Below are 24,163 nucleotides of genomic sequence, written 5' to 3' on the forward strand. Positions count from 1 at the left end.
CCTGTGTGTGCCATGATGATTTAGACATCCGGGCTGTGTGTATGGAAGATGGCGACACTTATCCTCCCTGGTGAATGGATCAAAAACTGGGAAAAATCAGGAAAACACGAGTTGTGAGTACATTTGAACTACAACACGGTGTCAGAGGTTATAGCGGTCAATCAGTTGTTCGCTTATATGAGCTTACCAATAAAAAAATACGTAGCTAGCGTTGCAATTTGAGGCCAGTCTTTCAAGTGTGTTAGCTACGGCTAACAGAAGCGGCAACGTTAGCAAGCTAGAAATCGCTTCGGTTGGCCCGCTAACGTTAGCTAACGCCGCTGTTTGAAAATAATAAGCATATCGTGTAGTTGACATTTGGATTTGATTGCGGTCGATCTACTCCGTGCTATGTAGCGCAGTCGTTGCTCAAATATAGCCAGCTAGCTTTAACTGGCTAACGTTCCCTGCAAGCTAGCAATTCGGCTAGCTTACGCTCCTACTTGACCGTTTGTAAACACGGTGGCTTTCAAAGCTAGCTTCAGCTAGTCCATGTAGCTCACTCTCCTGCTGCATCGATATCGTTCCAGCGTCCAAAATAAAGTGAATTAGGTGCTAAAATTCAGATTATTAGTCAGTGTTATCTGTCAACATAAAACTGATGAGCAATTGGCGAAAATGAACTGCACTGCCAGCGTGAACAGTTACAGTAATCAAGTGGAGGGAAATTACGGGTCTTGACACAACGTTATAGCAAGTTAGCTGTAACGCTAGCTACAGCATCTTGATGTCGACTGACTTATTAGACGTTGAATTGCCTGGGACTGGCATTATATATATATTAAAAAAATGACAATGACTTTCAACATTAGTGATTTTTCTTCGATAAAGCTGCTCTTCTGAAATGAAACCTCCTGGAGGAGAGGTGTTAACGTACAGTATAACGTTAGCTTGTCGGATAGCGCTTAGCGAGATAGTTGGTTGACGCTCACACATCCCTCCGTTCGCTGGTTGAAAGTGTAGCTAGCTTAATTTAGTCAAAACTGTATTTGCATACTAAATCATACGGTCGGTGCTAATCGATGATATCTGGACAGCGAGCATCAACTTCATCAACACAGCGTTAAAACCTACTAATCGAGGCAGCTACATAGCTCGCCCTTACAACAGTTGGAAACCAAAACCTAGGGCAGAATCGGTTTGCTCTTTTTATCTTTCTTAGATTGGAAAACGCTGATTGAATGGCATTTTCTTGCTCGCAGCCATCATGTACGTGCAGGAGACACAATAGGCTTGTCCGTAGTACCAGCCACTATGTGTAGTTGTAGGCCTTGCATATTAAAGTAAGGCCTGCAGTGAGATGCTTGTGTTTGGGGCTGTATTAGAAAATTGTTTCAGTAATTGCAGCAAAATAGCAAAACGTCTCCAGAGGAAAAGCTCATATGTATGTAAATGATGCATATTATTCTGTCTCTGGCACAGACCTCCTCCTGTGCACTGACTGTCAAACACTTCATATTTAATGTGATCTGAGCTGCTGAGATGAAGCTGTAGAGCTGCAGTCAACCCAGCAGCCACAAGTGCTTCAATAATGTTCAGTGAAAAAAATAAACAACCCCGGATATTTTCCTTTTCCACAAACCAGCTGAAAAAAATCACAAATCACAGTTGAAAATCCAGCAGTCAGACATCCTCCCCGTCACTTAAGGGGTGCAGTCCTGTGCAGTGACACTTCTCTGAAAGTGAAAGGGCATTTTCTTGTGCCGATAGTCAAAGTGTCACGTTGTTATAACACGTTCACTGTTTCTCAAGTGAAATGTCTTTTCTGCACAAGCCATCTAACGATTTTTGTGGACATCGAGCATCTCCGACTGACCGATTGAGCTTGTCGACTCGGTGGCACAGGCGGTCAGCTTGTAATTGTTGGTGCGTTCAAATTTAAGTTTAAAAGGAAGACTTTGAGGCGACACACAGTCAACGAGGACAGCTTTTAGTTATGGCGTAACTAGTTTAGTTCTGACACACCCAGATTGGGAAAAGTTTCCTGTGAGCTATCTAATCCAAACTTCTCACATTATCTGGGATTTTGTGTATGAGGTGGCATAGTTTTAAATGCACAAGTAACCCAGATGTTAAAATATTAGTGTGTGGTTAAGTCATTTTTTTCATGGGTGTGAAAAAGTTGTATAAAGCTTTGTTAGAGTGAGTTTTACAGACTACAGACGCTAAAGCAGCCAAACTGACCAGAACTTTGTCTTTTTACTTCACAGCGTACAACTCTGCAAAGAACTCACAGAGAAAACCGATCATGGAAGTGAGGTTAGAGGTGAGTCGCTCCATTGTTGTTCACACGTCCATCACAGGAAGTTTGAACTGATCAGCAATGTAAGAAAAGGAAACATTTCAAAATGTGTCGTACACTGTGTATGTCAGTGTAACTGAAAGCAACTCTCTCCAGTCCATTTACAGTTGAAATGTTTATGATGGAAAAGCAGTGAGACGTATTATTAATGTAACGGTGTTAAGATCATTGTTGAGTCTCATTCCCGCCTCATCAAACACTGATGGGCTTTGTGTCGGTGGCCGGTGTCAGTATTTGACAATTTGGGAGAGATACTCACTGATCAACTATCTCACAGGTTTTATTTTAACAGATAAATGTTCACATTTGCTTCTATAACATGTCGCTTTTTGTGCCATGAGGGGAACAACAAAGCTTTTATCACCAGAACTAAACACATGTAGAGCTTAAACAAATCTCACTCAAACGATATCTGCTCCAATAATTTAATTGCAGGGTTAAATACCACCAAAGATTGTGTAAGTTAACTTCTTGAAACGCTGCCACAGTGCAGATAGCTCTTCATAATGTAACATCATTCAGTCGAGCTGTGACTTGCAGACCGCCCCGTCAGGCCGATGTGTTTGCTCCGGTGTGATGAGTTGATCGGTGTCACTGTGGCTTTAGTGTTGCACAACAAAACGTGTGAATGCAAACTGAAATGTTTTGGATAAGTTATCAGAAAACAAACGTGCATTACATAGTATTGTTGATAATTATCCATTAATCTATTAGTGGTCCCGGCTCTAGTGACGCTCATCTGATCCCTACTGCATGTTTGGTTAAGCTCAGTCTAAAATGATTGTGTCGTGTCTTTTTTACTCCTCCAGACATACAAGCAGCCTTATACGAGCTCTGCTGGCAAGTTGTACAGGGGAACCTCAAGTTGGATCTTGTCGCCAGCGTCCTTGGGGACATGATGGTATAAAACCTTTTAAAATGTTTTTTTTACTTGAGGGTTAAACCAATAGAAACACAAAGCAGTGTCTGTGCTGTGAATTTAAAAAGATGCAACCCTTTTATTCCTTGTTTATTACCTTTATTCATTCCTTCATGTTTGGTTTTTTGCATTACTTTAATTTTCTGACACCTTATGGATGCAGAATGTTGTATAATTTTGTTCTTGTTGCTTCCCGGGCTTCGGCTGATTTATTCTTAATGCCATGACTTTGCACTCAGCCTGTTTGTAAAGGCACTTCTTGTTTCAGTGTTCACCCAGACTGACCATCGTGTGACATATAAGCTCTCAGACATTGTTATTAAAATGTTGAAAGGCATTGCCTTCAAAAATAATGTTGTTATTATGAGTAACGAGCTTGATTTGATGATGACTTGTGATGTTGATATTGTTCCAGTTCAAACGTTGTTAACATTTGTTTTGCTTTCAGGAACTCCGAGATGACATGCCATCAATTTTAGCCGATGTGTTCAGTATACTAGGTAAATGTGGGTTTTTATTTTAAGCATTGAGTTATTGTATCTGAAGTGCTGCATTTAAATGAACTCTCATACAGTATTTTATATTATAATAATGTCATTGTTATTTTCACATCATATTTTTCACAGATTTAGAGACTGGTGCGCTGGAAGAAAAGAATAAACGTGACCATTACACACAGCTGGTGGGAGCATGTCTGGTAGGTCATGATACAATAATACCTTTACTGTCTGAAGTGTATCATTCTCGCATGGACTAAAGGAAGGAGTTTGTACTTTCAGAGTATGAGAACTTGACTCTTTTGTACTCACTGTTGCTGCGCAGTTACTGTATATACTCAAACACTGGCATCGTCCAAATTGTGTCATAGTGTAGTTGATGTTTTAGTTAATTTGCTGTTGTAGATGAATAGCTGTTGGTATTGAGGTCCGTGTCTACGAACTAACTAACTACTAAAATGATTTAATTGACTAATTACATTTTTTATTTCAGTTTTTTGTTCCTGAGGCCATCCTGAAAGAGCGGCTGGATCCAGAAACCCTCGAATCTCTTGGGCTTATAAAACAAGCCCATCAGTTCAATCAGAAGATTGTAAAAATCAAGACTAAACTATTGTAAGTAAGGTAGTTTAGTAGAAATGTAGACATACATGAATAGAAAAGGTGCCTCATAATCAGGATCTAATATTTGCGTCATCTTTTCATTTCTTCTCAGTTACAAGCAACAGAAGTTTAACTTGCTAAGGGAGGAGAACGAGGGCTATGCCAAACTAATCACCGAGCTGGGCCAAGACCTCTCAGGCAACATCACCAGCCACCTTGTCCTGGAGAGCATCAAGTCCCTCATAGGTACCAAACAAGTCTGTTCCAGGGCGACTGGTTTGAATGTTGTGCCACTGTGTCGATATCTTGAAGCTACATGCTTGCAAGTCCTACATCTACAGTCTTGTTGAACGTGCTTGGCTTGTCTTTTGATAAAATTGATAGTAATGGATTATATGAGTCTGAAGATGTACAAATGGGATTGTATCACATCAGGTTGTGTACAGTGCTTTGCATGGCCGGTACCTGTATATCACCATATGCTACCTGTAGTCTTTTACACCTCCACACCAAAGACGGACGCTTACAGAACTGTAATCATTAAAGAACTCAGGCTTATTGTATTTGTGTTTATCTTATTTATTCTGGTATTTATTGTTTGTTCTGGTCTCTTAACTTCTACATTTTATTCTGAAATCCCTGTGTGACTCTTTCTTACAAGTCCTCCTGTTTCTCCTGCCTGCAGGATGTTTCAACCTGGATCCTAACCGTGTTTTGGACATAATCCTGGAGGTGTATGAGAGCCGATCTGACCAAGATGAATTTTTCCTGTCTCTCATCAAGTCCTACATGTGTGAGCCACTCACCCTTTGCCACATCCTGGGATTTAAGTTCAAATTCTACCAGGTGAGAATTTAAAGAGTGTTACCAAAGGCAATGAAATCTAGAAATGTGCCTGACAATTTAAAATGTACCCACAAGCAGGTAAATCCAACGCAGGATATATTCATGTTGTAGCCTGTTTATATGTTTGAAAATGCTTCCCAGCTATTTTCTAGTTTGTTGTAAGAGCTTTTGTTCCCAGCTAATGACCAGGTATCCTTAGTTGCAGAAAGCAGTCTGTCCAAACAATCCCAAAATATAATCCCAAGATTACAGCATTCATCATATTTCATTTGTCACTTAAAGCGATCAGCCACAACATTAAAACCACCTACTAAGGTTTCCCTCGTGCAGCCAAAGCATCTCTGACCTGTGGAGGCATGGTCATAGGGGGTGCACTTTGGTGTCTGGCACCGGGACATGTGTAGTGGATCCGATGGGTCCTGTATGTTGGGGGGTGGGGCCTCCACGGATCGGACTTGTTCCGGGATACCCCTCAGATGCTGGATCAGATTGGGATGTGGGGATTTTGGAGGCGGGGTCAACGCCTCGGGCTCTTTGTTGTGTTCCTTGAGCCGTTCCTGAGCAGTTTTTGTGGTGTGGTGTGAGGGGGTGTACTTGGTCCACAACAGTGTTTGGGTGGGTGGTGTGTTTCAAGTGGCATCCGGAAGAAAGCCAGGACCGAAGGATTCCCAGCAGAACTTTGAATTGTAACAAGATGATCAATGTTACTCACATCAACTTTCAGTAGTTTTCATGTTGTGGCTGATCAGTTTATGTTTGATTTAAGTGATAATGATCTGATTTTATTTTCTTGTGTCTTTATTCAGGAGCCTAACGAGGAAACCCCCAAGTCACTTTACCACATTGCTGCTGCTCTGCTTCACCACAACCTGATAGAGCTGGAAGATCTCTACGTACATGTAAGGAAATCGAACAGCTCGACTTGAGCGAATTGTCACAATAATTAAAAGATATCACTGCTCAATTTCCACGTGTCAGTCAGAATATGTGAATGAATTTTGCAAACCTTGAGCTAGAAGCTGTAACCTATGATGTGTTAAATACAAGAAGCCTCTGCTGTATATTTTGCACCCAGACTGAAAACTGAACTTTTGTGCCTCTCCAGCTTATGCCACTAGATGCCGCCATCGTAGAGGAACACAAACGAGACATCTCGGAGGCTAAGCAGATTGCCCGCAAGCTGGTCATGGTTGTGTTGCCCTCAGAGAAAAATGAAGACAAGGAGAAGGACAAAGAAAAGGAGGAGGAGAAAAATGAGAAGGTATCGAACCATTTGTAAATATAAGGCTGTTGTGGAAGAATGCTGTCATTGTGGATGAATGTTGAGAGATGAGAGGATTGGTCTGAGTAGTATTGACCATATTGGAGTGGGCTGTGATTGCATGCAGTCTCCGACCCCATCTGCAATCAGTTAACTTGCTTTATTAAATTTTACCTGCATTCATATGGAGATATCTGTTAATAGAGATTTGTCGTTGCTCAACTCGCACTCTCCCGTCTCACGTTGCAATGTAAGAATGACTGGCTCATGGAAGAGGAGGTCTTGGCCCAGATATCCTTTATCTGGATATCTGCCGGTAACACTGGAAACCCCACAACATTGGCTCCTGCCCCAGAGGCTAAGTCATTGTCAGATGATGGCTGATGAGTGTTGAGGTTGAGAAGGTGTAAAATATGGAAAAATGACACCTAAACGTACTAACTTGCACTCTAACGACCCGTGAATCCTTGCGTTGTAATTTTTCTCTCAGATGCTTCATCATTGTTTACCCCATTTACCTTTTATTATTAGCCTTCAAAACATGATGTTGATATATAGATAGGATTTCAAACATACATCACTGTACTCTGCTCTACTGAATGAATTTTAGCATATTTAATAACTCTCAGTTTCTGCTCTTTTCTGTACCCGCAGCCACCTGATAACCAGAAGCTCGGTCTGTTGGAAGCGCTGCTTAGAATTGGAGACTGGCACCACGCCCAGAGTATTATGGACCAAATGCCTTCCTTCTATGCTACTTCTCACAAGGCCATTGCACTGGCACTTTGCCAGCTTGTGCACCTGACTGTGGAGCCTCTTTACAGAAGGTGCTGATTTTTCCATGTTTCACTTACTGCCCACTATGTGTAGCACACAAACCTCTGATTTCACAGTTTGAACTGATTTCTTTAATTTCTCTTCTTGCTACCAACATTTAGAGCATAGGAGTTCAGTGAAAAGGAAAAAAATAAGTCACAAAGGCTAAATAATTCACACAGTGGTCTGTGTCTCACAGGGCTGGCCTCCCAAAGGGAGCGAGGGGATGTGTTCTGCATCCACTGAGGAACAAGCGGGCCCCTCGGCCTGCAGAGAGCTTTGAGGACCTACGCAGGGACACGTTCAGCATGCTCGGCTACCTGGGCCCTCACCTCTCCCATGACCCTATCCTCTTTGCCAAGATAGTGCGTCTAGGCAAGGCCTTCATGAAAGAGGTACAAAAAAAAACTGTGACTTTAATATTACTACATCTTCACCACAGCTTAATCTTATTTTGACTCATCTTTGGTGTCCTTCACCTCTTAGCACCAAAATGATGGCAGAGCGGATGTCAAAGACAGAATGGTATGTACAGAACTAATGTTTGTGACTGTGACTATTCTGTAGATCAACATTTAAACAAGTGAAAACACATGTTTTGTTTCAGTGGATCTTCTAGTTTATTTCTGTAACGCATGTTACTGTGCGGACCTTTTTAAGTTGTTTGTGTGTTCCTTGCAGGACACGCTATTGAGTTGTTTCCTGAGCATTGCAGACCAGGTGCTACTCCCCTCCATCTCACTGATGGAGTGTAACGCTTGCATGTCTGAGGAAGTGTGGGGCCTCTTCAAACTCTTTCCATACCAGCACAGGTGAGACACACACACACACACACACACACTCTGCATGTGGCACTGTTTAATTGAGTTGTCGGATAGTAAACCCTCAGGCAGTGCTCAAGGATAGTGTTTACTAGCTGGCGAGCAAAGAGTATCTCACATGAGCAACAAAATCTCAAACTGCGCTTGATTGTTTAAAACGCATTTTTCTGTTAAACAGACCATCTTTTCCACTCCTGAATAATTGCAGAGTTTTATTTTTAGAGCCTTTTGTTTGAATAATCTGGCACACTGCTGATGAGCAGTGACAACTCCACACTCCCAAAGGTTTTGTTTTACTTTAGTTGTCTGTGTCAGTTTGTCGCAGCTAATAATGCACCTTCTTTAGTTACTGAACACAATAGCACTTTGTAGAGCAATTCACTGTCTTGTACAGCAATCTGTGCCGACACTGTCAAAGAAAGGATTTGGTACAAAATGCACAAGTAGCTCAGTTCATTTATACTCTGCTGTGTCAGGGTATTGTACTGTGGGGTTGCTCTTTGTGCTGAATTTGTTGATGCATCTTAAGGGGCTTTTTAAATACCCCTTGACATTGTCTGCTCCAAGTATGACACACAGCAAATTACTTACTTGATTTTCAAGTCAACCATTATGAAGCAGACGTTTCTTTAATTGAACTGGATAGCTGAATGTAAATAAGGTGGAACTGACTCAGCTGTTATCTGGCAAATAGTCACACACACAACAGCAGTTTAACATAATGCTGGACAGGAGGTGGTGATTTACTATTCAAGGACTGTTTTGAATTGCAGGCTTTGTAAGCGTACTTGTTAAGTTTATGTTAAACCTGTTTCCTGAAAGCTTGCTTTGCCAAGTGTGTAGGTTTTTATAGCTGTTAGATTGTACTTTCTTGTTGCCCTTTTTATGTTATAATTCTGCTAACGTTTCTGAGTGCTGCTGATCTAAACCTGCAGTTTAAATGTGCTTCCTCAATCTATGGTCCCTCAGGTACCGGTTATATGGACAATGGAAGAATGAGACCTATTCGAGCCATCCACTGTTGGTCAAAGTCAAAGCTCAAACTGTGGAAAGAGCCAAATACATTATGAAGTAAGTTACTTTGCAGCTCCCAGTGTACCGTCACTGTGCAATCATCTGTCTTTTTACCTTTTGGCTGACTTTTGCTGTCTTCAGTCCAAACTCCGGCGCAGTACCGTGTCCCAGTAGACTGCATGTTCCTCATTGTGTATGTGGTTATTTAAAATGTGTAGCCATTCATTCTCACTGCTCGTACTGTACAGTCCTGCTTTTTTTCTGCAGACTGTTGCTTTATTTGGAAAAGATAAAGTAAACCTTAAATAAATGGGGAGCCATTTCCCATTTATTTCAAGATTGAGTCTCTTTGCAGTTTGCCAGTGAATTTCTTAGTGTTTTCAACACATACTTCAGTGTATTTTCACAGCTTCACACACAACCATAACATCATCTTTGGGAAGTCACTTGGGTTTTGAACACACCACACTATCAGCAGAAGTTCACTACCATCAGAACGTCATCGCCATCTTTAATCTGAGCACCCACTTCATTTGTTAGTTCATGCTCTTTACAGTAAACATACGGACTAATATTACTTTTCTTTGTTTTCCAATATTCATTCATAAAGCCAAAGCAAATATCCTCTGGTGTAATGTTTAGGTTTATGTCTTAAACATGGCACATTTGCATATGCATTAGATGTCACTCAGTAGGATTTACTAGATATGATGGTAAAACATGCAGTTTGTTCTAAATGTTTTGTTTTTTCACCAGACATTTGACATTAAGCGGTATTGAAACGACAGTCAAACGTGGACAGCATTCGAATAAAAAATAGGAGTTGGAGTGCTGTGTTCTTGTTCTGTTCGAGTTATTATTCTAGCACTGTTTTGCTGTTGAAGAAATCAATGACACTACTTTTATCTTAAGCTGACAACCATAAAAGCGTTTTCCAATTGCTGTGAAGCTCTCAGAAGTGACAGTCTTTGCTTACAGCACTCTTTGCATCGTCTTGTGTTTTTAATCCACTGTTTCCTGTCTTGTGCTTTTTCCCCTCCCTAGGCGGTTGACCAAAGAGAATGTGAAACAATCTGGAAGGCAGATTGGCAAGTTGAGCCATAGCAATCCCACCATCCTCTTTGATTATGTGAGTGTATTTTGCTGCGATTATTTCATTATGCTTTAGTCTAATTTCTAAATGATATCAGGGTGGATGTAGCACCCCGCTCACTCCATATACCGGTCCTTTTTTTGTTCTTTCCTTTTGATTTTTCTGACCTTCTAATAGCATCTGCTCTGGGAAGTGTTTACACCTAGAGCTCTGCTTACAAATCACACATTCATGAATCAAAGTAACAGCCACTTGGTAAAACCTCACGAAACTGGGACGGCTTTCCTGCCGTACTGACAAAAAGAATCACTTGTTATACTTTGGTATGATGCATTTGCAGTCAGTTTAGCATAACAATAACATTCTTCCTCCTTTGGGATAAAATGAATCGGTAGAAACAGTTGAAACATTTTAAACAGGAGCAAAGTGCTGGGCTATAATGTATTCTTACCCACCATTTCCTACTATTCTGCATTTCTTTTTATTGGCTTAATACGTACAATTACAATATGGAAGTGGTCTGCATTTTCACACATCTCTGCCACTCCCCTGATGTGCAGATATTGAAGCGTTGATTTACATGTACAATAAGAATGACTTGAGCTGATTTGTTTGCCACTTAACGAAGTTAAGGCATCAGGCCAGGTATGATGTTCTGTATATCCTCTATAGTTGGTGATGTTTCATCCCCTCCTCTTTCCTGTTTGTGTATCAGATGCTGTCTCAGATTCAATGGTACGACAACCTCATCGTTCCAGTGGTGGACTCCTTGAAATACCTCACATCCCTCAACTATGATGTCTTGGCCTGTATCCTACACTGATCCCTCTTTATTTATTTAGCCAGCAACAGACGTGTGTGTGTTTGCATGGAGGCACTGGGGTTTCTATGCTGTTCCTCTTAACTCTGTCTTCAGATTGCATCATTGAGGCTCTGGCCAATCCCGAGAAAGAGAAGATGAAGCATGACGACACCACCATCTCCTCATGGCTTCAAAGTATGTGGCTTCAGTTTACTGGCCTGTTACTGTACGGCAGTCACATCATTCATTTGCATGCAAAAGGAGAGAAACTGTTTGATGTTGTAATAAGTGTCTAACCTACACCTGCTCTGCGTGTCACCCAAGGCCTGGCAAGCCTGTGTGGAGCCGTGTTCAGGAAATACCCAATCGAGCTGGCTGGCCTTCTTCAGTATGTCACCAATCAACTAAAAGCAGGGAAGAGGTGAGTTGTTCCAAATTACATCGGTGTGACTGGTTTGACTGGGTGAAATCCATATAATCACTGGATTGGCCTCTGGAATTAAGCAAACCAATGTTTCACTCCATGTGTCTTTCAAATACTTCATGAAATGTGCCCTTTGTAAACATCCTTTCTCTCCCTGCAGTTTTGACCTGTTGATACTGAAAGAGGTCGTGCAGAAAATGGCTGGCATCGAGATCACAGATGAGATGACCTCAGAGCAGTTAGAGGCCATGACTGGAGGGGAGCAACTCAAAGCTGAGGTACGTAGACTCAAGTACAGTCTTAATTTCGTAATGTAGTCTCTTGGGCAAAACTTGAACCTGGACCAGTGCTACACCTGAGCTGATGGTCATTGTCATCTCTCAACAGGGTGGCTACTTCGGCCAGATAAGGAACACTAAGAAGTCGTCACAACGTCTGAAGGACGTGCTGCTGGACCATGAATTGGCCCTTCCACTGTGTTTACTAATGGCCCAGCAACGGAATGGAGTGGTTTTCTTAGAAGGTGGAGAGAAACATCTCAAGCTTGTTGGCCACCTCTATGACCAGGTACATACTCTGCGTCAATATATTAACCTATTGCTTAACTTTATTTCAGCAGTAATATCCCTGAATTTGTTTATCTGATATAATTATTTGTATTCCTGCAGTGTCATGACACATTGGTGCAGTTTGGTGGCTTTCTGGCCTCCAACCTAAGCACAGAAGACTACATCAAGCGGGTCCCCTCCATTGACATCCTTTGTAACCAGTTCCACACACCACATGATGCTGCTTTCTTCCTGTCTCGCCCCATGTACGCCCATCAGATTTTGGTGAGTTGGCTTTTCGGTGTGCAATAAGCCAAAATTCTGTTATCAAGAGAGATTGTAGTCCATATCATTGAGTAGTTCAGTACTTAATTGTTGCCTCTCTCAACCTGCATTTTTTCTTTTTCTATTGTTTTACTGTTTGTGCCATTTGTATAATTTTCCTGTATTGTATGTGTATGTATTTAACCACAAAGACATTTTAAAATCAAGACAACAAACTGTTGGGTAGAATGAATAAACTGTTTTAATTTGGATATACTGGAGCCCCTAATGCTTTCTCCTCACAGTCTAAGTATGATGAGCTGAAGAAAGCAGAGAAAGGCAACAAGCAGCAGCAGAAGGTACACAAGTATGTGGCAGCCTGCGAACAGGTGATGACGCCAGTGCACGAGGCTGTGGTGTCCCTCCATCCGGCTAGGGTTTGGGACGACCTTCGCCCTCAATTCTACGCCACCTTCTGGTCGCTCACCATGTACGACCTGGCCGTTCCACATTCGGCCTACGAACGTGAGGTCAACAAGCTCAAGGTCCAGATCAAAGCCATCGAGGAGAACCCGGAGATAGTGAGTAGATGGACCACAGCTATTGCTAAACAACACTCGTGGCCATTTTTACATTTTACACTTAACTAAAGCATTTGTTTAGTGTGGCCTACAATAACTGTGGCTGTAGTGTCCCTGTACAGTTCACAAGATGCAGCTAATGCAAAGAAGTGCTCGGCTCTATGCTAAACTAAGCTGCCAGTGTTGTGCGTCTTCAGTGGTGTGAATATTTTTGTGGTTTCCTTTCAATGTAGCCCTTGAACAAGAAAAAGAAAGAGAAGGAACGCTGCACTGCCCTGCAGGAAAAACTGCAGGAGGAGGAAAAGAAGCAGCTGGAGCACGTCCAAAGGGTTCTCCACCGCCTCAAACTGGAGAAAGACAACTGGTTGTTGGCAAGTAAGTATCCTAAGAAGAAGAAGAAGGAGAAGAAGAAAACAGTGCATCTATTTTAGTGTGACTGATCTTTAAAAACTCGAATGCATATAGACAAAAAAATGTTTCTCCCAAATGATATAAGGAACATGAATGAAGGCTGGATGAACAAGACACATTTAGTTTTAACTCCATGTAGACACAATATGACTGATCACAGCGTCAATATTTGAGGTCATTTTAATGTTATTTCCTATATGTTTACATTACTAACACAACTTTTAATGTTTACTAACAGAATCCACAAAGAACGAGACCATAACAAAGTTCCTGCAGCTCTGTCTGTTCCCTCGCTGCATCTTCTCCTCTATCGACGCTGTGTACTGTGCCCGCTTTGTTGAGCTGGTCCACCAGCAGAAAACACCCAACTTCTGCACCCTCCTGTGCTACGACAGGGTAAGACATTCGTATATACTTGAAATGATGGTAATTAATCAGACTGCATTTTTATAGCAATCTTCTTAAAGCTACAATGTGCCTTCGAAGAAAAATAATTAGCATTAGTAATGTGGTTAACGAATGCTCTACTTTGGCCCAGTCAGCAAAACGGTAGTGAAACTATTCATTAGAATTACACTCAAGATTAAATGTGAGTGTCAAAATCCACGTGCACCATCAAGTTAAAGCTTTAAAAGGATGTTTAATAACTTCCAGACAATTAAGACAATTTTTGTCAAATTGAGTCAGATTCCATTCAAGTGCAGCTCTGAGTTAATTAGCATCAAAGCTTTGACATACCATCTGGAAAGATTCTTGCACTGTGTAGCTTTTTCCACACACGTCATTTGAATCATTGTGTCACTCTGCAGGTGTTCTCTGCTATCATTTACACTGTGGCCAGCTGTACGGAGAATGAGTCTCACCGCTATGGACGTTTCCTCTGCTGCATGCTGGAGACTGTGACCCGTTGGCATAGCGACCGTGCAATCTATGAGAAGGTGTCTACTTTTGCTTTCTCTTCCCCATTTACATTTATTTATTTGAAGCATCTTGACATAAGATGAGTGGCGATTAAACCCATCTCTTCTTTTTGTGTGGTTGTAGGAGTGTGTTAATTACCCTGGCTTCCTGACCATCTTCAGAGCCACAGGCTTTGATGGAGGGAACAAAGCGGATCAGCTAGATTATGAGAACTTCAGGCATGTGGTGCACAAGTGGCACTACATGCTGACTAAAGTGAGCTGCCCTTCTTCATCATTTGTCATCAAGCTCCATGGATGGTGTGAACCTGTCTGATCATGTCCTCGAACTCTGCTCTATCCAGGCTTCGGTTCACTGTCTGGAGACAGGAGATTACACCCACATCCGGAATATTCTTATAGTACTCACCAAGATCCTGCCCTGCTACCCCAAGGTCCTGAACCTGGGCCAAGCGCTGGAGTGCCGTGTCCACAAGATCTGCCTCGAGGAGAAGGACAAGAGGCCAGACCTCTATGCCTTAGCAATGGGGTAACACAGCATTGTGTGCTGTACAGCTCTCTGTGGAGCATACAGTTGACATGTATTATATGAAGTGTGGTAATAAAATGGAAACGTGAGAAGATGGGTCCTGAGAAAAGAGTAGTGTAGCCCCCGTTATATAGTTTTTTAATTTATAAAAACATTTTTTATTGTATTTTTTAAATAAGGGAATTTATAAAGTATGTCGTCTTCTTGATATCTGCTGTGGTGTCAATAACCCAGTTGTTTAAGCTTTGTTGTGAAAGGGGATGGTTAGACAGGTTGTAACAATTTGCAAGATGGTCAATGCACCGTATTTTTCAGTCTAGAGTGGAAATGCAAGACAGTTTGTTTTTCTTCTTCAGGCGGTAACAATTGACTTGAATCAAAATCCATTCTTAGCGAAGTCTGTACTTACTTATCAACACTTACAAGTGCCCATGCTTGCGTTTATTTATCGCCAAGTATGCAGCGGTTTTGTAATTGCAGGGAAAGTTGGTTACTTTCTGTTTACACTGTGTGACACTCAGAAGTTCTTGCGATTTTTTTTGTCTCTTGCCCTGTGCAAACTCTTTATGCGTCTTACAGTTATTCAGGTCGGTTGAAAAGCCAGAAGGTGCACATGGTCCCTGAGAATGAGTTTCACCACAAAGAGCAGCCAGCGCGCAGTGCCACCCCTGCCAGTCAACAGAACGGCCCCGGCAGCACAGGCAAGCCTGCTACCAGCACGAGCAAGACGGATGAGGGGACATCAGAGGATGGCGGTGAGTGGTTCGGATCACAGCAAGGCTGTTTTAAATGCAATGCTGGAGTATTTTATTCATTCATAAGTAAGGAACCAGCTACATTATTGTACTGTATTAGATTTAGCCTTGATCTTAGTTTCATCTGAAGTGCCATTGCTGAATCACTCTGTCACAGATTTTCTTTCATTACATTTTGTAAATATAAAAGTGTCTCTGCAATATTTTCCCCCTGATGATGGTGTTTGGTTTCAGAGAAACAGAGCAACAAAAATATAAATGATCAGTTGATTGTCATTAAACATTGTGATTCTTAAATACAACTCTTCAGCGACACCACAGTTCATAAAATGCATGTGAGTAATGTTAATAAATCCTCTGCTTGTTTTTTTTTTATGCAGATCGGGGCAAAGATAAATCTCAGGGGACCACAAAGCCAGTGAACAAAGCCAACAGTGCAGCGGCCAAAGTGACCACCAGCAATGGGAACGGTGCCCTCAACAGGTAGGCATCTCGAGAGCTGCTATGACAGAAAGTTTGGTATCTCAAACAAAGCTTCAGAACTCACCATGAGTAACAATATTGTGTCCAACTGTCTGTAAGTCTTATGATATAATAGGTCAGAGTTTTAAAAAAGAAAAAATGCATCTCTTTTGTAGCACCAAAGCTGTAAAAGACCGGGACGATAAGGAGAAGAGCGGGAAGGAGAAAAAGGAGAAGAAGGAAAAGACACCAGGCAGCACTCCTGAGACAAAGGCGGAGAACCGCCGAGAGAAGCAGAGAGACGAGAGAGCAGGGAAGGAGGAGCGGGCGGCACGCGAGGGTAAGGAGAAGACCCCCAAGGCAGACAGGGAGAAAGCGAAGGCCGAGGAGAAGAGCAGCAAAGACGACAAGGCCAAAGCCGGCAACGGGGAGCCTGTAGAGCCATCCAGGGAGCGCGATGCCATCAAGGAGTCCAAGAGCAAGGAGAAAGGAGACAGGAGCGCTGTGGCCGGGTCCCTCAAGTCACCAGTTCCCAGATCGGAGTCAGCCGAATCTGAGAGGGGTAAGGAGCCTTTCTGGTTGTCTGTTACACTGCAGTGTTCTCCACACGGCTCATTAAAAGTATAGAAACATTTACATCGAAGCTTTTCTGTAAGGTTGAATGCTGCAGCTCAATTCAACACACATTTCCCTTTTCCTGTCCTTACAGATCACAAAAGACGAAAGCTCGACAGTCACTCTTCTCCGTCCCACTCCTCGTCTGTTAAGGTTAGTATGGCTTGAGGAAGGCTGTGCCCGTTTCTTCTCTATCTGCCGGAGCGTTCCCTGCCGTTGCACATTCCAGCAGCCCCGAAGATCACCAAGGAGAGTTGTCGTACATGCGCATGCATGACATCTGGAAAGCCCTACCGAATCCATGGGAGTTGGAAAGCATTCCATGGACATCAGCATAATATTTTGCAGAATTGGGAGAAAACCCCCTCAAGGACTTAGCCAAGAAATTATTGTATATATTGAGTATTTTCATATTGAAATATTTATCTATTTTCATATTAATGAAAGCAGTCAGTGTGCCTTGGAGAAAGAAATTTTTTAAGCATTTCTATATTCCGTGTGGATTTTTTTTGCTTTTTGAGAATTATATCCACCTGAAGTAAAATGGCTTGCCAGATCAAGAGCTTTCGCATTTTCCAATGGCAAAGATTTTTTTTTTTTTTTTTTAACACCAAGAGCAGTGTTTCACTACTTGCCCAAGATTATTTTCCCTGTTTTTGCAAGCTGAGAAGAATTCCTGGTTAAAGATTTAAAGTATTTTACTCTGCCCTCAACGTGCCCGGAACCAGCGCAGAGTCGGATGGTGTCCAGCAACCCCTCCTCTGTAGGAGCACATCTCTGCTGCGGCTGAGTCATCAGCCCCCCCTTCTATCTCCGTTTGTTAAAACGGCCTGCATGCAAACCTTCACGTCACAAGACACGTGTCCAGTCAGTCCTGCCAGCCCCGTCAACGCTGTCCCCACAACTACCAGCCATCAGCATCAACAGTCGTACTACCTCCTGGCAAGCATTCAATGAGAGATCAGCACCACCAGCAACTGAGATCAACGGAGAAAATGAATGTCGCAGTTTTGAATCAGCCAAAAATGCAGAGGAAAATAAGCCTGCCCCTACAAAGAGAGAGAGGGAGGGAAAGAGTGGGCGAAGCCTGAATCGTCTGGAGCGTTGCCCAAACAACTGGAAGCTTGTGATAGGTCTTTATTTTACCCTTCCACCAGAGAAATAGGCTCCCTGTGTCTTATCCATTCCTGAACTGTAAGTGACAGCAACAGTTACCTATGTAGGGATGCAGTCAAGTACACAAGATTTGAGTGATTTGTTTTGCACACACAGGCACACACACACACACACACACACACACACACACAAAGCACTTGCACTTTAGATGTATTGAATACCAGCTGCGCTGTAGAACTTTTATATTATGCTGCCTGATATTGCAGACATGTCTGTAGTTCTATGACTAGCAGTAATTTCATATATGCTCAGGGTTTTTCTATTCTTAGTATTGACATTCCAGATGTTGAGTTTATGAACTCTCCTCTATGTAATAACCTTGTCAAAGCCTTAGTCCTTGAAGGTCAGAGGTCAAGGGAGAAGTATGCTGTTGGTCTGGCCAGCCCCAGCTCCCCCAACTCCCCCACCCCTTCTTCCAACTCTCTACTGCTGTCTGACAACCTCCTCCCAACCCCCACCCCCTCCCAGCTCATCTGTCATCTCCATTCATCCCTACAGGACAATAACAACGAACCCAAGGAGTCCACATCCAAGGTTTGAACTGACTCTGCTACTTGTATCTTCTCACAGATTATCTGTTGTGTGTACAGCTGCTGACAAGAAATAACTCATTTTACATGTCTGTGATTTTCTCCATCTGTCCATTTTTTGCACAAGTGGATTGATTCATGTTTCACTTTTACCAAAGTCGACCCTTCAAGCTGCATCAGTCGATATTTTTTGCCCACATGAAGGCAGTGGAAGAAGCTGAAAAACACCACATCTCACATACATCACCTTCAAAAACCTGTTAGCAAACAATAACTTGTTTACAAATTCAGCAGACAGGGAGACAAATATACGAACAATAGTTAATGTGTGTGTAATTGTATGTGTAATTTTAAGATGAGCTAAAAGGCTCCATAGAACTGTGGTCATGTTAAAATCTCTATGGCTTCCTCACTACAAGCAACACATTACACACAGTCAGTTGACCAAACTCTAATATAGAAAATACACACTAGTTTAGGTTCGATGTTCGTCTTTCCAAGAAAAACTAAAGCTCTGTCCTCTGAGTTAGTAACTTGCTGACACAGATTCATTGTGGACAACAAAAATCATCACGTTGTGGGTCTCATCACGTTTTGTTTGTCTCAATATTGAATCACATTAGGTGTATTTATGGTTTTTGACACCGATTGGAAAAAAGTGAAATAATTCACAATTTAAAGCTGGAGTTGGTAAGATTGGAGAAATCAGCAAGAGCATGTTAAACTCTGAAATTGTCCAACCTAAGCTGCCTGCCTACACAGACACTAACTGGCCAGCAGGAAGATGTGTTAACGGCTGGGTCGCTGTGTTCAATAAGCTCTCTTAGCTTGTTTAGTCTAATGAATACTTAATAATCGACTCAAAAATTGCTGTTGTGAACATATCTTGGGCTCAATATGCCACCCAGCCCTGGCAGAGAGAGACAAGGGAGCCTCTCGGTCACTTGGGTTTATCAGAGGCCACGACAGCTGCACATACTGGAATTTTCTTTTTTCTTTTATTTGTCACCACATTTGATTTATTGCTTGCTGTCAAGATCTTAAGAGAATTCCTGGAAATATAACAAAAAATGCTTCTAGTATATCTTACCAACCAGAGCTTTAATTGACTGAAATGAAGCACAAGTAGAAGAAAGTAATTGCAGTAATTGGCGTTTTCACCTGCAAGCTAATATTTAATAGAGGCAGCTACTCTAGGCTTGTGTCTATGTGGATATGTTTGTATCATCTGCACCCTGCACTTCTGTCTGTCGATCACTGTCTCTGTGAGTCACTGATATGAAACAATGAAATATGAAGTCGTAGCAGGTTGTATACTGTAAACACTGTTGGGGTAACTCTGAAAATGTGACTCAAATGTTTCACTGAATGCTCTCTGTTATTTTGAAAAACATCAGTCACTGATCAGCATGTGCCTGCTGAGAATCATGTTCATCTTCAGAATATAGAAACATTTACTCCCACATCAATATATTACACTGTTCTTATACTGTATATGTAGTGTTGGGTAACACTTTACTTTAAGTCCCTGTGTGAGTGATGAAAACAAATTTTATGTTAGCACAATTTTTTAAAAACTTTGTCATTTATTAACCGTTTGAATAGGAGTTGGAGGTGATGGCAAATTCTTCCAGCTGCATTATAGTTTCTTTTAAGCTATTTTTAAATCATGTTTATAAATGCTCAATAAGGGGATATAAGCTGAAGTGTTGCCCACACTGTTGACATAGTGTATAACAGATTATGGAAAACTGTTAAATAATAGTTCCAGTTGTTTTTCATCTTGAGCCATGAGTTCTAGATTTAGCTGTCAGTAGATGATTTATTACCTTTTTTACTGTTTATTCCTGCTTTAACTTGGAGATACCACTAATCTTCCAGTACCATTAGGACTACTGGACTTCACAACATGTTGTAATAATTGTTAAAATCATGTTAGTTTGGATAGATAACTGCAGTGAGTGTTGCAGCAAAGTTTCATCCTGTATTTGTGTCAGGTTTTTTGTCAAACAGCACTGCCCCTGCAGTGATGTAATTCATGAAATTCTGACCACAATCAATCAGCTTGATCAATACTGGTTGCAGAACTCCCCGTCTCGCCCTTGTTTTGTTACTGATGTGGTTTATTTATGTGTAACAGAACAACTTAGGGCCCAGACGCACCAAACCGACATCAAATAACCAGAGGCCACGAAAGCTTGATTGTTGAGTCTCCTCACGTCGCCTGTGTCTTGGCCAGACAGCTGCACTTGAACACACTGACGGCCATCTAGCTCATACATTTTGCGCCTGGGTGAGAGAAAATACCTCTCAATACCACGAGGTAGCAGTAGTCTGTATATGTCATTCAACAAAGGAAAACTTGAAAACGGCACATACAAACCGTTGGTATGATAAAGCAATGTTTGCTGACCAATTTTACACCACTTTTATTAATATAGCTTCTAACTGAGAATATGTCTGATTTAAAAAGCTGCAGATGGCACTGGCGAAGAGCCACGAGCGGGATATAAGGAGAAACCCTTAATAGATGAAATAATGAATACTTAAGCGTCAAGCTCAAGGGACTTTCCCTCTGTTAACGTTTCTCTTCTCGTGGACTGATTCGCTCAGCTGAGCAGCCAATCGGAGCACTTTCTCTCACCGTCGGGCCCAGTCGGCAGCTCTGCTTTTTGTCTGCCTGGTGTGTCCGGGCCCTTAAATCTGTCGTGATTTCAACACTCAATATAACCACACTCCTGACAACGTAAACATATTTTGTTTTTCTTGCTCTGTTCATGTATAATTGTCTTCGCAGCACCACGCCAACTACAATTCAGTAGCCCGGTCCAAGAGCAGAGAGAGGGAGACGGAGAAGAAAGATTCAGACAACACACAAGGCCGATCCAAAGAGAAGAAGGAAGAAAAGGATCGGAAAGAGAGGAAAAGAGTCAGTATTTAACAAGATCTCTGCACTTTGTGAAATGGGTTTTTGGAAAGGTCATACTCGTCCATCCAAGTTTTTTCCTTTATTCTAAACTTTGCCAGTGTTCATATTAGTGGGACTAGGAGGATCAACAAGCTATAGATGGAAGTTATTGTTTCTAAATACATGACTAACATCTTTTGGCTAGAGGATTTATAATTACTACCATTAACGTACTGTATGTCCTGTTGCTTCTCTCTTAGGACCATGCTGTCAATGACCGTGAGACGAGCCAAGAGTCCAAACGTAAAAAGGACGAGAATGGAACCAGTATGTGTTTTCCAGACAAATCAAAAGGAGACATTCACCTAGCAAGCAAAGTGCAACAAAGAGCTAAACTAAATTTTCTCTCTCCTCAGATTCCTCTAAAAACAGCAAGAGCACAAGTCCTTCCTGTGACTCCCCGCTTTCAGCTGAAAAAGAGAAGAGCAAAAGATCCAAATCTTCCAGTAAAGAGAAGGCTGAGTCTGTGAAACCTGAGCGGACGTCCTCTGGAGGCAAAAAGGTCAGCTCAGTTTGTCATCCTGTACCAGTGTCACACACTCTAGTACCTGATTGAAGAAACTTTTTCAGTTAAAGCACGTTTTCATGTACAGATAAAGCTTTATTTTCAATACAGCTGCTGTTTTAACTCATATGTCTATTGTGTTGTTGTGTTGCAGGAGTCCAGACACGACAAAGAGAAATCTGAAAAGAAAGAGAAGAGGGATAGCAGCGGAGGAAAGGAAGAGAAAAAGCAATATCCTTAAACATGACTTCTGAATCATAACTCTGGCTGTTTTCTGCTGTTTAATGTGAGTGTTTTCATATTTAGAGGTGTGGGGTTGCCTGTTTTGGCCAGATGTGTGGTTGTCAATGACTACGTTTACACGCACAAAATATTCTTAGTCTTTTGCCATATTTGTGCATATATAAAAAAAAATGGTTGTCAGACCTACTTTTAAATATAACGAAGACTTGGATGTTTCTTCTGTATGCTTTTCTTTGGGACTATCACGTCTACCCCGGCTTTGCAAACTGTTGTCAAGGCAACACTGAGCAGACCATTAACCGGCAGGAGCCCGTTTGTCACAAACTGCAGTAAAACCCTGATCGAGACACACATTCATAATCATTCTTAATATCCAAATTAGATATGTTGCTCACATGACCAGTGGTGAAGTAAAAAAAACAAAGGAATATTAATGTGCATGTAAATTTAGTGAGTTTTGGAGGAATGAACTCATGTTTAAAGTAAATGTTGTCCAGTTGTGCACCAGTGTCTCAGCCACTCACTGCAATACATTTGCTTCCCTTTGACCATTATGAGATAATTGCCTCTATTTGTATCTGTTATGTGTCAATAAACGCTCTCAGATGCAATAATGTTCCAAATTGCAGTAGATGCTGTACTGCACTGACAGGCCGGCCACAAAGACCTGCTTGTAAACATAATTAGTTCCCTAATCATCAGCTTATAACCATTGAATTTTTTCTAATTTGAGCATCTCACTGTACGCTCATTTCTGTCTTCAGAAAGTGCAGCTAATGAAGTTTTCATTTCCTGTCATGGAAATCAGGCGGATTATTTTCTGGGGGTCCTGATCTACATCACGTTGCACTGTGCTGGATCACGCCCTTTTAATAGCACAGAAGCAGCCCAGATGCTTCAGAGCTCGTCTCTTCTGCGAGAAAACAAGACGTTTCTGACAATCAATAATCCATTACATGTTTCAGTCAGTTTAATTTACCACTTCCCTTAACAATCATACTCATAAATCCTCTGACAAGCACAGATAATGTGCACTAACCGGTGAAGGTAAGACACATTCAGCTTCTGTGTAAACCACTCTCGATCCATGTGCTGTATGTGTTCAGTATTTCATGTATTTTCTCTCGTCCTCTCTGTAGAACTGGAGAAGCTGTGTTTTTATCTGCAAGACATCTGCAACTCCACCTGTACTATGTTGTTAACTCGTACTCTCATTTCTGCCTGTGTTGTTTTGCTGTAAACTCCCCTCCCAAGTGTTGTTAGCTGTAGTTATCTCGATTCACAGATCACCTCATTATTTTTCCGTTTCAGTATACAGCAAGCCAGCTGAGATCTGTTTTGTTATTGTTTCTTTTTTATTCTTCGGTCTGGGGGGCACAGTGTGGTGCTCTGATCACATTGTCATCATTCTAATTGGAAAACTAGTTACTGTATGAAATGGTCTCTTGGTAGCGTCTGGTCATCGATTCAATTAACTCATGCTTGAATTTCTTTCTCCCTCTTTTGTATGTTGTCACAGGCTTTGCTCTTTGCTCGTTTTATTGGAGTTAACATGCTTTCCATGCTCATTTACCTCATATCGTTTTTGAGATACTTAGATACCTTTTATTTATTTATCTCCACCTTTTAATCCGAGTAAGACAGTTAGGCGTAAGTGAGGAAAATGATACAAAGGACCAGTTTGTATATTGTGTACAATAATAAAGAGAGTAACATGAAATTCACATCATGTTATTTCTTTTTTCTTTTTTTGATGTCCCTTACAGTCCTCCTGTGATTTTGTGTTAATCAGGTTTTTACATAATTTATAAAAATACCAGTTCGACCTTGATTCAAATGTAGAATTGTAAAGAAAAATCGGTAAAAAAAAAATTCTGAAGCTCTGTACTCCAAATACAACTGTTTCGAAAAATGACTTTTGGAGATTTTATCTGCTGTACTCAATGAGTGTAAGCTTTTTTTAAAAAAACAAAAACCAATAAATCATAGTTTTCCTAGTGTGTCACTTCTGTGTTATCTGTTACCTTTCTTTCTTTTCTTTCCTTCTCAGTCAGGAAGCTGATTATCCTCTGCGGCTGCAGAAACTGGGTTTGAATTTTACTGTTTGTATCGCAGAAACAGTTTGATGGTAGAAACAAACAGTTTGAACTCTCTCGTCAATTCACAATTTGTTTAGTTTAGTGTAACCTGTTGAGCCAGAACACAGATGAGTCTTACAG

The 24,163-nt window shown here is 41.5% G+C and overlaps 1 protein-coding gene across 2 annotated transcripts; it reads left to right on the forward strand.

The window, feature by feature from the left end:
* The first annotated feature begins 20 nt into the window (after positions 1–20).
* On the forward strand, positions 21–23,949 carry thoc2 (THO complex 2). Of its 2 annotated transcripts, XM_073478799.1 has the most exons (39): positions 21–113; positions 2,250–2,305; positions 3,151–3,242; positions 3,709–3,760; positions 3,887–3,957; positions 4,251–4,372; positions 4,473–4,606; positions 5,046–5,206; positions 6,013–6,105; positions 6,312–6,467; positions 7,122–7,294; positions 7,483–7,678; positions 7,770–7,808; positions 7,965–8,095; positions 9,074–9,175; positions 10,163–10,247; positions 10,927–11,020; positions 11,128–11,208; positions 11,338–11,434; positions 11,598–11,715; positions 11,825–12,004; positions 12,106–12,270; positions 12,555–12,830; positions 13,064–13,205; positions 13,480–13,637; positions 14,051–14,179; positions 14,286–14,417; positions 14,506–14,690; positions 15,270–15,445; positions 15,826–15,928; positions 16,084–16,469; positions 16,617–16,675; positions 18,197–18,232; positions 21,026–21,157; positions 21,397–21,463; positions 21,553–21,698; positions 21,856–21,932; positions 22,945–22,991; positions 23,084–23,949. In XM_073478799.1, exons 1-38 carry the CDS (start codon positions 49–51, stop codon positions 22,970–22,972), a joined length of 4,695 nt encoding a protein of 1,564 aa, XP_073334900.1. In that variant the 5' UTR covers positions 21–48; the 3' UTR covers positions 22,973–22,991; positions 23,084–23,949. The 2 variants fall into 2 exon arrangements, 1 of the variants encoding a protein (XP_073334900.1); XR_012179937.1 differs by lacking the exons at positions 21,397–21,463; positions 21,553–21,698; positions 21,856–21,932; positions 22,945–22,991; positions 23,084–23,949 and having other exon boundaries at positions 16,617–17,716; positions 21,026–21,077.
* Positions 23,950–24,163: the final 214 nt, after the last annotated feature.

This window comes from Pagrus major, chromosome 13 (genome assembly GCF_040436345.1).
Source record: "Pagrus major chromosome 13, Pma_NU_1.0".
Taxonomy (NCBI): domain Eukaryota; kingdom Metazoa; phylum Chordata; class Actinopteri; order Spariformes; family Sparidae; genus Pagrus; species Pagrus major.

Coding starts and splice junctions, on each gene's coding strand:
- thoc2 (XM_073478799.1), top strand. CDS start 49: ATGGCGACACTTATCCTCCCTGGTGAATGGATCAAAAACTGGGAAAAA. Junction 7,295..7,482: donor GTGGAGCCTCTTTACAGAAG/GTGCTGATTTTT, acceptor TGTGTCTCACAG/GGCTGGCCTCCCAAAGGGAG. Junction 8,096..9,073: donor CTCTTTCCATACCAGCACAG/GTGAGACACACA, acceptor ATGGTCCCTCAG/GTACCGGTTATATGGACAAT.